Source organism: Sinohyriopsis cumingii, chromosome 5, assembly GCF_028554795.1.
Source record: "Sinohyriopsis cumingii isolate HCF-2022 chromosome 5, ASM2855479v2, whole genome shotgun sequence".
Taxonomy (NCBI): Eukaryota; Metazoa; Mollusca; class Bivalvia; order Unionida; family Unionidae; genus Sinohyriopsis; species Sinohyriopsis cumingii.
The window spans coordinates 83,921,074-83,934,431 of record NC_142965.1 but is presented as its reverse complement, the minus strand read 5'-3'; the positions used below and the strand labels follow the sequence as shown (position 1 = coordinate 83,934,431).

Below are 13,358 nucleotides of genomic sequence, written 5' to 3'. Positions count from 1 at the left end.
GAGTCTTATTCTGGCCGATCACATCTACCAGTTCTATTTTCTCTTAGAGTCTTATTTGATCTGTCCCATCTACCAGTTCTATTATCTCTTAGAGTCTTATTTGATCTGTCCCATCTACCAGTTCTATTTTCTCTTAGAGTCTTATTTGATCTGTTCCATCTAGCAGTTTCTTTTTTCTTTTGGAGTCTTATTTGGTCTATTCCTTCAACCAGTCTCTATTTCCAACTGGAGACTTATTTTATATATTCCATCTACTAGTTTTAGTTTCTCTTGAAGTCGTGCTTGATATATTCTATCAACCAGTTTATATTTCTCTTGGAGTCTTGTTGGTATAGTCCATCTACCAGTTTCTATGGTGATGATAATTCTCTTAATTATTGCATCTGAGACTGACGCTCTAAGCACTAGGCCACCGGAGCGGTCTCGTCTCCGTTTGTAGCTTTCTTTAGTAAGTATATGTTGATTAAAAGGAGTATGTGTTGGGAAGATATTCCTTAGCTCGATTAATTAGCCAATATGTGGTGCATACGTCATAACGTACAGCATTCACGACACTTTATAACAGCATCGATTAGTTTCGTTAAATGGACCCTTCTTAATTTCATAACACAGAGAATTATTATCTAAACGTTCTCAGTAATTTGAGATAGGAATAATTCTCTGTATTAGGTGTCTGGATCGTGTTTTGTATTCATGGCGTAGAGTACTAATAATCAGCTTATAAAGGCTTACTGGTGAATTATGCAAATGTGAAACAAGAGAAACCATGCAAATGTGAAATTATTACGAGTTTCTTGATGTGCGGTAATTAGATGATCATAGAAAATTTATCTGTAGCGTTTGTGCACTTAAGAACATTTTATTTGATAAATAATGTTGTCTAAAGGTCCTTGGAAATAGGGGTAACGACATCCTTCAAGCCATGCTAGCGCAGATGTTTGATTCACTCGATGGAGAAACCCTTTCCGTGCAACAGTATAAGTTATTTTATGCATTTTTACAATGATACCTTATAGGTTTCATCAATTACTTCCCATTAATTATTTTCTTATTGCCTTGTCACGTAAGTTCATTATAGTAGGGTTCAATGTGAAAAAAGTGCGGGTGTAGCCTTTTTTACGCACACACGATGCAATTATACTTTGTTTTTAATCTAGCCTAATCAGCGTTGGCACAATTGACATCGATCCATTCATCTCAATCAGCTTTAATGTCGGATCTGTTTATGTGTATTGACATACTGGTGACTTCAGTCACAACTACTTTGCTAAATCGCCGAATAAAATATATGTTTTTGAATGCAACAGGTCAAATATTTCCTTCAACCAAGTTGTATTTGTATCTGAAAAGGTTATTATTTTCTGTTATTGAAGTAGTGTTAGGATTGCGAATGGTATTTAAGTAATTGTGTTCCATTTAACTTAGAATGGTCAAAAGTGCAGGAGTTGCTTTACCCCCCCTCTAACTGAATGTCACTAAGAAGGCAATGCTTTCAATTCAGTTAAATTAATAACAATTCTTTTTAACGATGTTAAAGTTTAGAAATGCGGATGCCGGTTTGAACTGGCTGAGGTTATGGGATAATCGGAATTATCGGACTTTTGACCTTAGTGATGATCCAGTGTATTTTGATGATTTCTCGTAAGACGAGTACGAGTCGTTTAGGGTTTTAAACTCTGAGATGCACAGATGTTGACCTAATTTATACAAAAATAGACTATGTGTGCTTGGTTGAGGAAGACAAGATTTTGGATGACTGAGGGTTTTAATTGTGGTACAGACTTGCGATTGTTGCTTCTTTTTTTTCTTTCTTTTTTGTTTCTTCTTTTCTTTGTTTGAACAGAAATGTGTGGTTCTCTGCTCAGGGTACATCTTCAGCTGAGTTGTACCATAAAACCAATATTTGTAATGAGATTAAAAGACACTTCCTTTTTTTCATAATTAACCGAACCCATGAGAAGTACAGAGATAATGTGTCCCAATTTTGTTTTTTCTTAATATATAAACTTACTGAAACATTGACATGGATCCATCTATCTAAATCAGCCTTAATATTGATATAAGGACATACATTGGACCTATTCGTGACGGAAATTACAAATCGTGTAGAACTTTTAATAGCAATACCGTTTGAAGAATATAACGGGTCAGGTTGCCCATATGTTCCAGTGTTTTTGCCCAGCTGAACATTTATTTTATTGTTCTTATTTGATGAGCGTCACGTTTGTGAGCTAACAAAAATCACCATATTATCTTCATCGTGGTATCGTTGCCTACACGAATTAATTTATCAATAATCCTTACTTTTCGAGCCAGATAAATGAATTCTTTTGTATGTTAGAGACAGTTCACGCAAAATGATTTTCAGCATCCTTGTAATTTGATTCAGATATAATTTATGTATTTGCAAACAGTTACTTTAAAAAATATATGTAAGAACTTAAATGTAGTTTTACAACAATAATTTAAAATTTGCATTAAGTGCCCCAATGAACGCTTTCATTATTGCTTTCTGACGCGAATATTCCATTGTATTCATTTCATGCCAATGTAATAATAGTAATAATCATCATCATCATCATCATCATCATCATCATCGTCATAATCATCATCATCATCGTCATCGTCATGTTCTGACTGGCCAGTATTAGGGTGATAGTTTGTCTTAAAGAAAATCTAATCAGCTTTTGGAAAACTTGACATCGATTGATCCATCTAAGTCAGTTGTAATTTTGATTTATAGATGTGTGTTAGATCTCTTGTTGACTTCAGTGACAGCTTTTTCTGTAAAACTCAAAATGAAATAGTTTTTCCTGAATACATCATGCCAGATTGTCCTTGTAATTAAGTTTTATACCTAGCGGATACAAATTATCCTTGTCTTGTCATTAAATTAGAGTTCCTACCCTTTGATCTTGTTTCGTTTAATTAGAGAAATCTACCGTGCAGGGATCATATTAATATCCCCAGCGTCAGAGGTAAGCTTTAAGTCTATTGGTTACAAGACGGTATAAGATCGTTGACACTCGATTTTAATTTTGATCTACATACAAGTGTTACAGTGGCCAATAGTGACTGGAATCCTTCGGGGATTGAATGTTGACGCTTGGTGGTCTTGAGCGTGGTTGTAAGCTTCAGTTATCCAACTGTTTGGTCAGGGTTATACAAATTTGAGTATAAAGTGAGTATGTTGCTTCTAGTCGTTAAAAGACATTTATACACACCGAATTACCGAGGCAACTAATATGACGTTTTTAATTTGTGATACTACATAACCTTCCAGGTAAGTCGTGACAGACCCACATTTTATTGCCCCAGGCAATTATTATTATTATTATTATTATCATTACTACTATTGGTGGTGGTGGTGGTGGTGCCAGGGAGGCAATAATCTAATTGTGAATCCCTTAGTTATTGATAGCGCAGTTGTCATATATATAATAATCTCATCTCCTCTGACAGGATACAATATAAAGAATAAAATCATTTGGTGAATCACAGTCTTTTTAAGTGAACTGGATCCAGCAAGGGATCGTGTGTATCGTGAATTGATTAAGATAAATGCAGTATACTGAATACAAACAGTGCAAAACGAGTTTCTAACTATCCTAAGCCCTATCGATTCAAAATGAGTCTTTTTTAAGGCAAACAGAAAACACCAAAATATCTGAGTTACACAATTTTACATGACTATTTCGACAGGAGTATTTGAAAGTTTTGACGTTTCAACTAGTTAGCTTAATCTTGATGCCGATGCTGAAAATGTTTTTATATTGACTTAAAATCGATGAGTCATATCGCCATCTGTTGTTTTAAATGTAAATTTGCGTAACCGCAAATTATATCCTGTGTATTATATTGTTGCACTGGTAATTGTAGGCTACTGTGTGACTAATAAGCAAATTGAAAGAATTATTTAAATGAAAATGTGCAAAGAGACGATGATTTTATTTTTGCGTGGCTTCTTTTTCAAGCCTTCTTGGATTAAACCGATTGGATTCAGTTTTCTAAGGTGGCGAATCCAATAAGATTCCTTTTCTTTCCTGGTTTCGGAACTACAGTTGGTGTTTTGAGCAATCGCAGTTTAGTGTTACATGACTAATGTGTGGCCATGGAAAAAGAGAAGTGTTCTGCAGCTGGAGTTCTGCATAGCTTCTTTGTCGTTCAATCAGGTTTGTGAAGATTTATCCTTTTATGTATCTGTTCAGTTTCTCAGACATGCTGAAGGCTGCAGATCTTATATGTGATAAAATAAATTATATTCTCCTCTGTTTTGCACGCTCTGCTTGGATCATATATGTTCAGTTTTTCGTTAGTCGCTGTACTAGAAAATATGCTGGTCTCTATCATATGTTGACAGGTATTGCACCTTTTATCGCCACAAGGACCATATTTACTAAGGTGGTCATGGTTAGTGATGGGGTTAGCTTCGACCTGGATGTCTTAGAAGTCTTTTTTGTCTCAGGTAGGCTAATACTGGTTTGTTCGGGAGGATTAACATTAGTGTGTCACACGATTCCAAGATGGGCAGTATATCCGTATGATTTACCTACTTTGGGGTTGGCTGGATGGTGGATCGGGATAAATGGTATCCGATCAACCTTTGCATTCTCTCTATATTTTGATAGGTCATTACGGTTCATTTGTTTAGCCCTTTGCGCTACCTCTACTATCAGATCTTTGCCGTAGCCTTTGTTAATTAATCAAAGGTTCCGATAACTCCTCTTCAGATCATTTTTGGAATGTTTCATCGTCGAAGCAGAGTCTGCGTATCCTCAGTGCCCGGCTATATGGGATATTCCGAATGCAGTGTTTTGGATTACAGTTGGTTGGGAGAGATACTGGTGTTTGTCGGTTGGTTTTGAGTAGATGTCAATATGGAGTTTGTTTCTATATTTGTTTTCTGGCTCTATAGTTAACTTTTAAGCATGATGAAAGCGATTTTGTGTAAAGTTATTTCATTTCCTTCTGCGACAAAGTTATCCGTACAGAATATTAATAAGCTAGCTAAACGTTTTGAAGGGCAAAGTAGTTTGAGCCTTTTAAGTTTTCGGTTTATTTAACTACTTAATGTTCGCGGAGTGTACTGGACTTAATTTTTATTCATTTATTAATTAGTTAATATAATTATTTGTCTAATTATGTATTTAATTAACTAATGTGCGTGTGTTGATTTTTATAGGCATATCTGCTAATTGGTGACGAAACAATACATGAACGAAAATGTAATAATGAAAATTATGACTACTTCTAGCGGGTATGATTAATAAGGTAACAATCTATGATATAAATAATTAGTTTCATGATTTACTTTGATGACGTCACCGGGTTACCGAAATGGACGGCAAAAGATATGATGACATTGAACGACAGTGATAAATGAAGCTCATTAATTCAAAAATAGACAAATTTATTTTACACACATATTTGATCATGTTGCAAATATAAAAATGTTTCAGTATTATTTCAGTCCATTAAGAATCACAAAAGTTTATTAGTGTATTGAAAAATTTAAATAATAATAATGAGTCTGGTCCGCATGAACCGATGTAACCCAGTGTCGGATTCGAATGACGAGTCATGTTAGCCTTGCACGTTCTAAGTTAGAGAACTTGCCAAGGTAAATCAAAATTATGAAATCATCAACGAAGTTCTATCTCTGGTTTTAAAAAACTCCGAACCATTCATATATATGATATGGTAAAATGCTTGAATTAAAACAACAACGGAGCTTTTTAGTGCCGAATTCATCAAATATTCTTTTAGGGCGAAACACTGTTATTTGAAATTCTTGTGCAAATAAATTACGTATACAGTATGTGTACAAAAAAACAAAGTTGACGTAGTACCGAGAGAGGAACGTCGCGTGATAAAAATATGACCGCACCATTTAAAACCGTACTTGAAAGGTCTGTATGCCAAACTTAATGAGTTCCGGTGTTTTCAAAATTGGTCACCTAAGTTTCGGAATTTATGGGACTGCAGACTGCAAATCAGATTTGCTTACCTCCAAAACTGAAGAGCTTGACAAGGTGCAAAACTACGCACCTTGGAAACTGAAGATTTTACAACAGAAATCTACATATTCGTACTCAACAGCAAAACACTAGGTCAGTGGGACACAGGTTTCACTCTTGAGTGACATTTGGATTTTAAACTTTCCATTTATCGCACCCTCAATATCAATATACTGAACGCTATTTCACGCCCACTAATGAAAAATGGTATTTAGATGTATCTCATACCATAACAAATCTGTGTTAATGCGAATAATTTTTACTCCTGAGGATAGCAAATAAGCCCCTCAAATGTTAAGTCTGTGTAAAGCAAATTGCGCATGAATGACTTGTATTTTCAGCCCTCTTGAACCCTATTTCAACACCCACGCATGGAAGTTTGGATTAATGTCAAGAAGAATATCTCAACTCAACTTTGACTTAATTTTCATGCTTGAGTAACTTGTATTGATAACTGTTTGTTTTATTCTCTCGGAGAGTAATTCAAATCAAAGTAAAGGTCACTGTGACCAAGTTTTCATGCCCGTGTGACGTTTGTACTATTCTTCCATACCGGTTTATATATTGCCGGCTACTCCAAATATGCTTCTTTTAGCGAGAGGACTCATTTTTACGATTAACAGCCTTGTCGACAATATACACGTAGGATATCTTTTTTCCTTGGATGTATTTCATTGGAATTATACAAGGACTCAGCATTATAAGTCGAGAACGAGGACTAATTTCATAATATTTCTTCATCAGTGAAGCTTTCTGAAAGTGCGAGCCAGTTTTGCATCTTATTACGTCAGAAAACTTAGTTTGCATTAGCTTTTAACGGGGGTGTAAATCTCATATATGAAATGTTTTCATATCCCTTTAAAACCTTGGGTTTTTCTTATGATTATGGTTTTTATTGTGTACATCATAAGCATTTCGCCTGCAACGCAAGTAAATGTTTCCTCTGATTTTCAGACTTTATTCTACCTTCTTTCTGCGTTCGCATGTGGGAAATGTAATCCGATGATAATGATCTCACGACGGTTTGAAACCAGGCAGTGAAAATTGATGGGAACGGGACAGACATAACAATCATGGAAGATTCTTGAAGCTACAACTCCTGTGAAATTGAGTTAGGCTCAGTTTTATATATCTTATTTCAATTCTTTGTGTAACCTGTTCAAACAACTTACGCAGCGTCTTCTTTCGGCCTCACATTTGGAATAAATGCAGCCTTTGAAACACGACTTCATACTTTGAACTTACTAAAGGTCGGTATGGATCGTAACATATTAGATGTACAACGCAAGAGCACTAACACTGCGCTGTAAGGGTCAGTTTTTCGTGAATATTTTGTACAGGCGACTAGGCAATTAATAGTCGGCATCATTCAGTCTCTCGACAGCATGGATCTGCACCGATGGATGTTGACATCAGTTTGAAAGTATCTAATGTGTCCACAAAGTCCGATGCGAGCATTACAGTCTCAGCCACACTTGTTGCACGTGTGATCAGTAGTTGGTTTGTTTCCTTGGTTCTGGACCTTTCACTGATTCCTTTGTCCTTGTCCTTTCCTCCTAAGATCCGTCTCGTACTTTGTGAGTCCCTCCTGTACCTAGTGTTGCCCCGCACGCCTCTCCTAGGGATTCTCTTCCCAAGTGTATGTTGTGATTTCAAGTGACTTTAGGTCAGGCTTGCACGTATCTTTATAGCATATATGAGGTGTACCAATCGGTTTTTCCCTGTTTCCAGCTGTCAATGTAGGAGGTCCTTTGGAACGCTGCCATCCTCCATTTTGGACACGTGACCAACCAACTCTAGCATCTATCTCTAAAATGGGTGTTATGACCTCTGCTCTGTGAAGCACTGTGCTGTTGGGAACTTTCTCTCTCCATGAAATGTTAAGGATGTGCCTGATTCAGTGCATGTGGAATGCATTAAGCTTTCTTGCTGTGTATACAAAGTCAAGATTCACTACCGTATAGGAGTCTGCTCACTACACAGGCTTTGTATACTTAGACTTTGGTGTAATCCTTTAGCTTGCTGTTGGCCGATACTCGTTTCGTCACTCAGGAGAGTGTGGTGGCAGCCTTCCCGATTCGCCTTTTAACCTCGCTCGCAAGGGGAAGATTACTGTGATTACTGACCGCAAGTATACGAAATCCTGAACTTCCGGCAGTTCAAAGTCCCGAGTGCTGATTGATAGAGGATCATCCATACCCTGTACCATCATCTGAAACTTGCTTAGGCTGATGGTGAGCCAGTGCCGACATTCGTCTGAAAAATGATCCACGAGTCGCTGGAGATCCTCCTTTGAGTGGGTTGTGGCTACCGTGTCGTCTGCAAATTTGAAGTTTCTACTGCATTTCATTTGCTTTTGTCGTTTTCGTCCTTAATTAGTAATTGTATATGTTTTTTACTGAATATTTTTATGTCGATACGGACCGGGTACAATGTAGTTCATATTTAACCATACGCGGATAGTAACATCCGGGCTGTTAACCTACAATAGACTGGCGTCTTATCATTGGGAATAAAGCACTCTCAATGTCTCGCATACTAAACAGTGGAAACTGCAACTAAATCTAACCTTTTCAGCCACAAGAGCGAATTTACCCATTAATCATGTTTTGCTTACTTTTTTCAGTAATATAGCGGGAAGATTGCGTCGACGGCGTAGTTCAGTAGAGCTAGCGATGAGTATCTATCCCGGCGACCTCCTGGTGCAGGAGCACCACAAAAAACTGATCAAGAGAAATACCATTTCTGACTTCTATGCGGCGCGAAATGGATCCACCCCTAGTCTTAACGAAGGTAAGTAATAGTAATGAGTGGTAGATTTTTGGCATAGTGATGAGTGGTATAATTATAGGTATAGTGATGAGTGGTATAAGTATAGGTATAGTGATGAGTGGTATAAGTATAGGTATAGTGATGAGTGGTATAATTATAGGTATAGTGATGAGTGGTATAAGTATAGGTATAGTGATGAGTGGTATAATTATAGGTATAGTGATGAGTGGTATAAGTATAGGTATAGTGATGAGTGGTATAAGTATAGGTATAGTGATGAGTGGTATAATTATAGGTATAGTGATGAATGGTATAATTATAGGTATAGTGATGAATGGTATAATTATAGGTATAGTTGTTGTTGTTGTGGGGTTTAACGCCATTTTTCAGCACACGATAGGCTATACATGGCGGCCAGTATTAATGGTGGAGGAAGAACCTGGTAAAACCCCGGAAAGAACTACCGACCCACGAGAAGCTACTGGCAAGCTTTCTCACATGCCCACATTGGCTGAATCTTAGACTCGAACCGCCGCAGACAGAGGTGAGATAGGTTCTATTTTTGGCATAGTGATGAATGGTATATTTTTGGGCAAGGAATGAAAGGTATATTTTTTGCATAGTGATAATTGATATAATTGTGTGGCATAGTGATGAGTGGTTCATGTTATCGGCATAGTGATGAATTGTATACTTTTTGTCAAAGAGATGAATGGTATACTTTTTTTTCGCACATATGGTTTAGTTACATACGGACCATAAGGATAATTAAAGCTACGTTGTTTCAAGAAAGTCAAAGTTTTTCTGCTGTTTCTTTTATTGATCTTTAAAACAAAATTCCTTATTGGAGTATGTTGTTATTTTTTCTATTTTCAGATAAAAAGTCCAGACAGTCGTTTTCATTCAAGAAATTGGTATGTGTTCTCTCTCTCTCTCTCTCTCTCTCTCAACAATCTTTATCATTATTTTATTTTTTTAGTTTAGATCCTTAGACAGACTAAAATCAAAGCACCTCAATTTTTTTATATATTTATTTATTTAGATGAAAACAAGGAGTAAGGAATCTTTAACGCATCTTGGTGATGTCCTAGCCAAATTGAAGCCGTCCGAATTCAAAGACAACCATTTAGCAGGGTATAAGGTAAGATAATTGTTGTCTTGCCTACTACGATATTTACTGCCATTTTCTGGAGATCATAGACATAATCTTAAGAATGTGATTAGACACTACGTTCAGATTTTATGTTCAGGATTAGTGTGCAGACTTTTATGTTAAGATTTTCTGGTAAAGTGTTAAACAGTGGCATAATTACATAGCATTCGTTGTCTACTTTCAGTCGTATTCGAATACATGACAAGCATAGCAGAAACATATTCGTATTACACGAGTTTATATAATACGTTCTCATCAGTTTATGTTATAAGTCCTCATCAGTTTATGTAAACAAGTTCTGATCTGTTTATGAAATACGTTCTGATAAGTTTATGTAATATGTTCCTATCAGTTTATGTAATAAGTTCTCATCATTTTATGTAATAAGTTCTCATCAGTTTATGTAATGAGTTATTACCAGTTTATATAACAAGTTCTCATTAGTTTATGTAACAAATTCTCATCAGTTTATGTAATAAGTTCTCATTAGTTTATGTAATGCGTTTTGATCCGTTTATGTAATAAGTTCTTATCATTTTATGTAATACGTTCTGATCAGTTTATGTAATAAGTTCCTATCAGTTTATGTAATAAGTTCTAATCAGTTTATGTAGTACGTTCTTATCAGTTTACGTAATAAGTTTATGTAAAGAGTCCTCATCAGTTTATGTAATAAGTTCTTATCAGTTTATGTAAGAAGTTCTTATCAGTTTATGAAATACGTTCTGATCAGTTTATGTAGTACGCTCTGATCAGTTTATATAACAAGTTCTCATCAGTTTATGTAATAAGTTCTCACCAGTTTATGTAACAAGTTCTCATCAGTGTATGTAACAAGTTCTCATCAGTTTATGAAATACGTTCTGATCAGTTTATGTAATAAGTTCTTATACGTTTATGTAATAAGTTCTCATCAGTGTATGTAATAAGTTCTTATCAGTTTATGTAACAAGTTCTCATTAGTTTATGAAATACGTTCTGATCAGTTTATATAATAAGTTCTTATCAGTTTATGAAATACGTTCTGATCAGTTTATGTAATGAGTTCTCACGAGTTTATATAACAAGTTCTCATCAGTTTATGTAACAAGTTCTTGTCATTTTATGCAATAAGTTCTCATCAGTTTATGTAATAAGTTCTCATCAGTTTTTGAAATACGTTCTGATCAGTTTATGTAATACGTTCTCGCCAGTATATGTAACAAGTTCTCATCAGTTTATGAAATACGTTCTGATCAGTTTATGTAATAAGTTCACATCAGTTTATGTAGTCCGTTCTCATCATGTTATGTAATAAATTCTCATCAGTTTATGTAATACGTTCTTATCAGTTTATGTAACAAGTTCTCATCAGTTTATGTAATACGTTCTGATTAGTTTATATAATAGGTTCTTATCAGTTTATGTAATGAGTTCTCACCAGATTATATGACAAATTCTCATCAGTGTATTTAACAAGTTCTCATCAGTTTAGGCAACAAATTCTCATCATTTTGTGTAATAAGTTCTCATTAGTTTATGTAATGCGTTTTGATGAGTTGATGTAATACGTTCTGATCAGTTTCTGTAATAAGCTATCAGTTTATGTAATACGTTCTCATCAGTTTATGTAGTACGTTCTTATCAGTGTATGTAACAAGTTCTCATCAGTTTATGTAGTAAGTTCTTGTCGGTTTATGTAATTATAATAAGTTCTCATCTGTTTATGTAATTCGTTCTTATCGGTTTATGTAACAAGTTCCAATAAGTTTATGTAATAAGTTCTGATCAGTTTTGTAACAACTTTTCATCAGGTTTTATCGCTCAGGTGGCCTAGTGGTTAGAGCGTGCGCCTCGAATGCGGGAGGTCGTGGCTTCGATTACCCGGCCGAGTCATACCAAAGACTTACAACAATGGTACTAACATCTGCCTCGCTTGGCGCTCAGCATTAAGAGATTAGTGTTAAGACTGGTCGCCCTGCTGTCAGGATAATGTGAATGGGTGTGACATCATGCTACATGTCTGCGGCATGATGACCCAGTGCTAGACATCACTATAAACTCCCACATTGCAGACATCGTAGCGATATGACTGAAAAACTGTTAAAGCTACGTTAAAAATCCAAATCGCATCACACACACTCATCAGTTTATGTAATATTTTTTCATCAGTCTGTGCAATAAGTTCTTATCAGTTTATGAAGTCAGTTCTGAACAGTTTATGTAACAAGTTCTGATCAGTTTATACAATAAGTCTGGTGAGTTTATGTAATACGTTCTCATCAGTTGGTGCAGTAAGTTATCATCTGTGCCGGAAATAGTGTTTAAGGGCTCTCTCACAAAACGACGATTCATCAAATTTCAGTCTTCGACATGTTTTCTTTATCCGCGTAAATTAGGCCAGTGACAGATTTACTTTGCATAATAGCATGCATTTTTGCAAGAATAAAAGAGAAAGAAAAAAAACCGAAAATCTTAGGTTGTATGCCTTTAATGGAAACAGAAGTTTAATTTCGAAAGAGGGAAACTCCTCGGTTCAAACAAATATAGCAAACAATTACTGGTAATACTGTCAAGCTTCATTTATAATACAAATTGCTAAAACATAGTCAAATAATTAAAAACTGATTTTAAGACTTAATAAACTCAGTCTAGTTAAAGGTTGTTTATTTGTAAAGTTAATTTACAAAAATGACAAAACGCTATTGCTGGTTTGGAGTTATTTTATTTTAGGGGTGATCATAAAAGATGATTTCGGTATTTAGAAATGTATGTTATATGATTTGTTACTGGCATGATCATTTAAATTAATTATATCATTATCTCTGTAAGTAGATATTATTTGTATCATTATTTATGTATCACACTAATTTTATCAAGCACGTTGTGTCTGCGCTGTTTATTTTGTTTTCAACAATTGCCACGAGAGCAAGTCTTGATGATAACAATATCTTTTTTCCTTCCTTACATTTCTTCTAAAATTTTGTTCCAGAAGATAATATTAATTACTCGCCTGTGTACTTATTTATTTACTAACGAACTGCATGCATATATATTGGAACCATATGGTAGGGGGTGACTAAAAACATTTAAAGTAGGTTTGACACCTAATTATTTGTCAGTTACATAGTAATGATGCAGTTGTGGCTAACAATAAATGCAGTAAATATATAACACTGATATGTTCTAGTGTCAGATAATTTGATAGATAATGATCTGGATGACTAATTAACCATATGCTTTGCATTGTGTCGTTGACAGTATTATCATACTACATTAAGAAACACGTAGCATGTAATTATTCTAAAGAGAATGTATACCAGAGATGTGCAAGCATACGATACAGTCCGACACATCCTTCACATTCAAAACAACCAAACGCATTCCATCAGGGTTTTGTAGTAATCTCATATTAATTCACAAAATGTATAAACCAA

At 35.2% G+C, this 13,358-nt stretch overlaps 1 protein-coding gene across 1 annotated transcript in view; it reads left to right on the top strand.

Moving 5' to 3' along the window:
* LOC149799643 (pleckstrin homology domain-containing family G member 7-like) overlaps positions 1-13,358 on the top strand; it is a 135,255-nt gene that overhangs the window by 78,163 nt on the left and 43,734 nt on the right. The window contains exons 3-5 of the mRNA XM_089958243.1: positions 8,644-8,810; positions 9,666-9,703; positions 9,832-9,930. Coding sequence (XP_089814369.1) covers positions 8,644-8,810; positions 9,666-9,703; positions 9,832-9,930 — 304 coding nt within the window. The remainder of the gene's footprint in view (positions 1-8,643; positions 8,811-9,665; positions 9,704-9,831; positions 9,931-13,358) is intronic.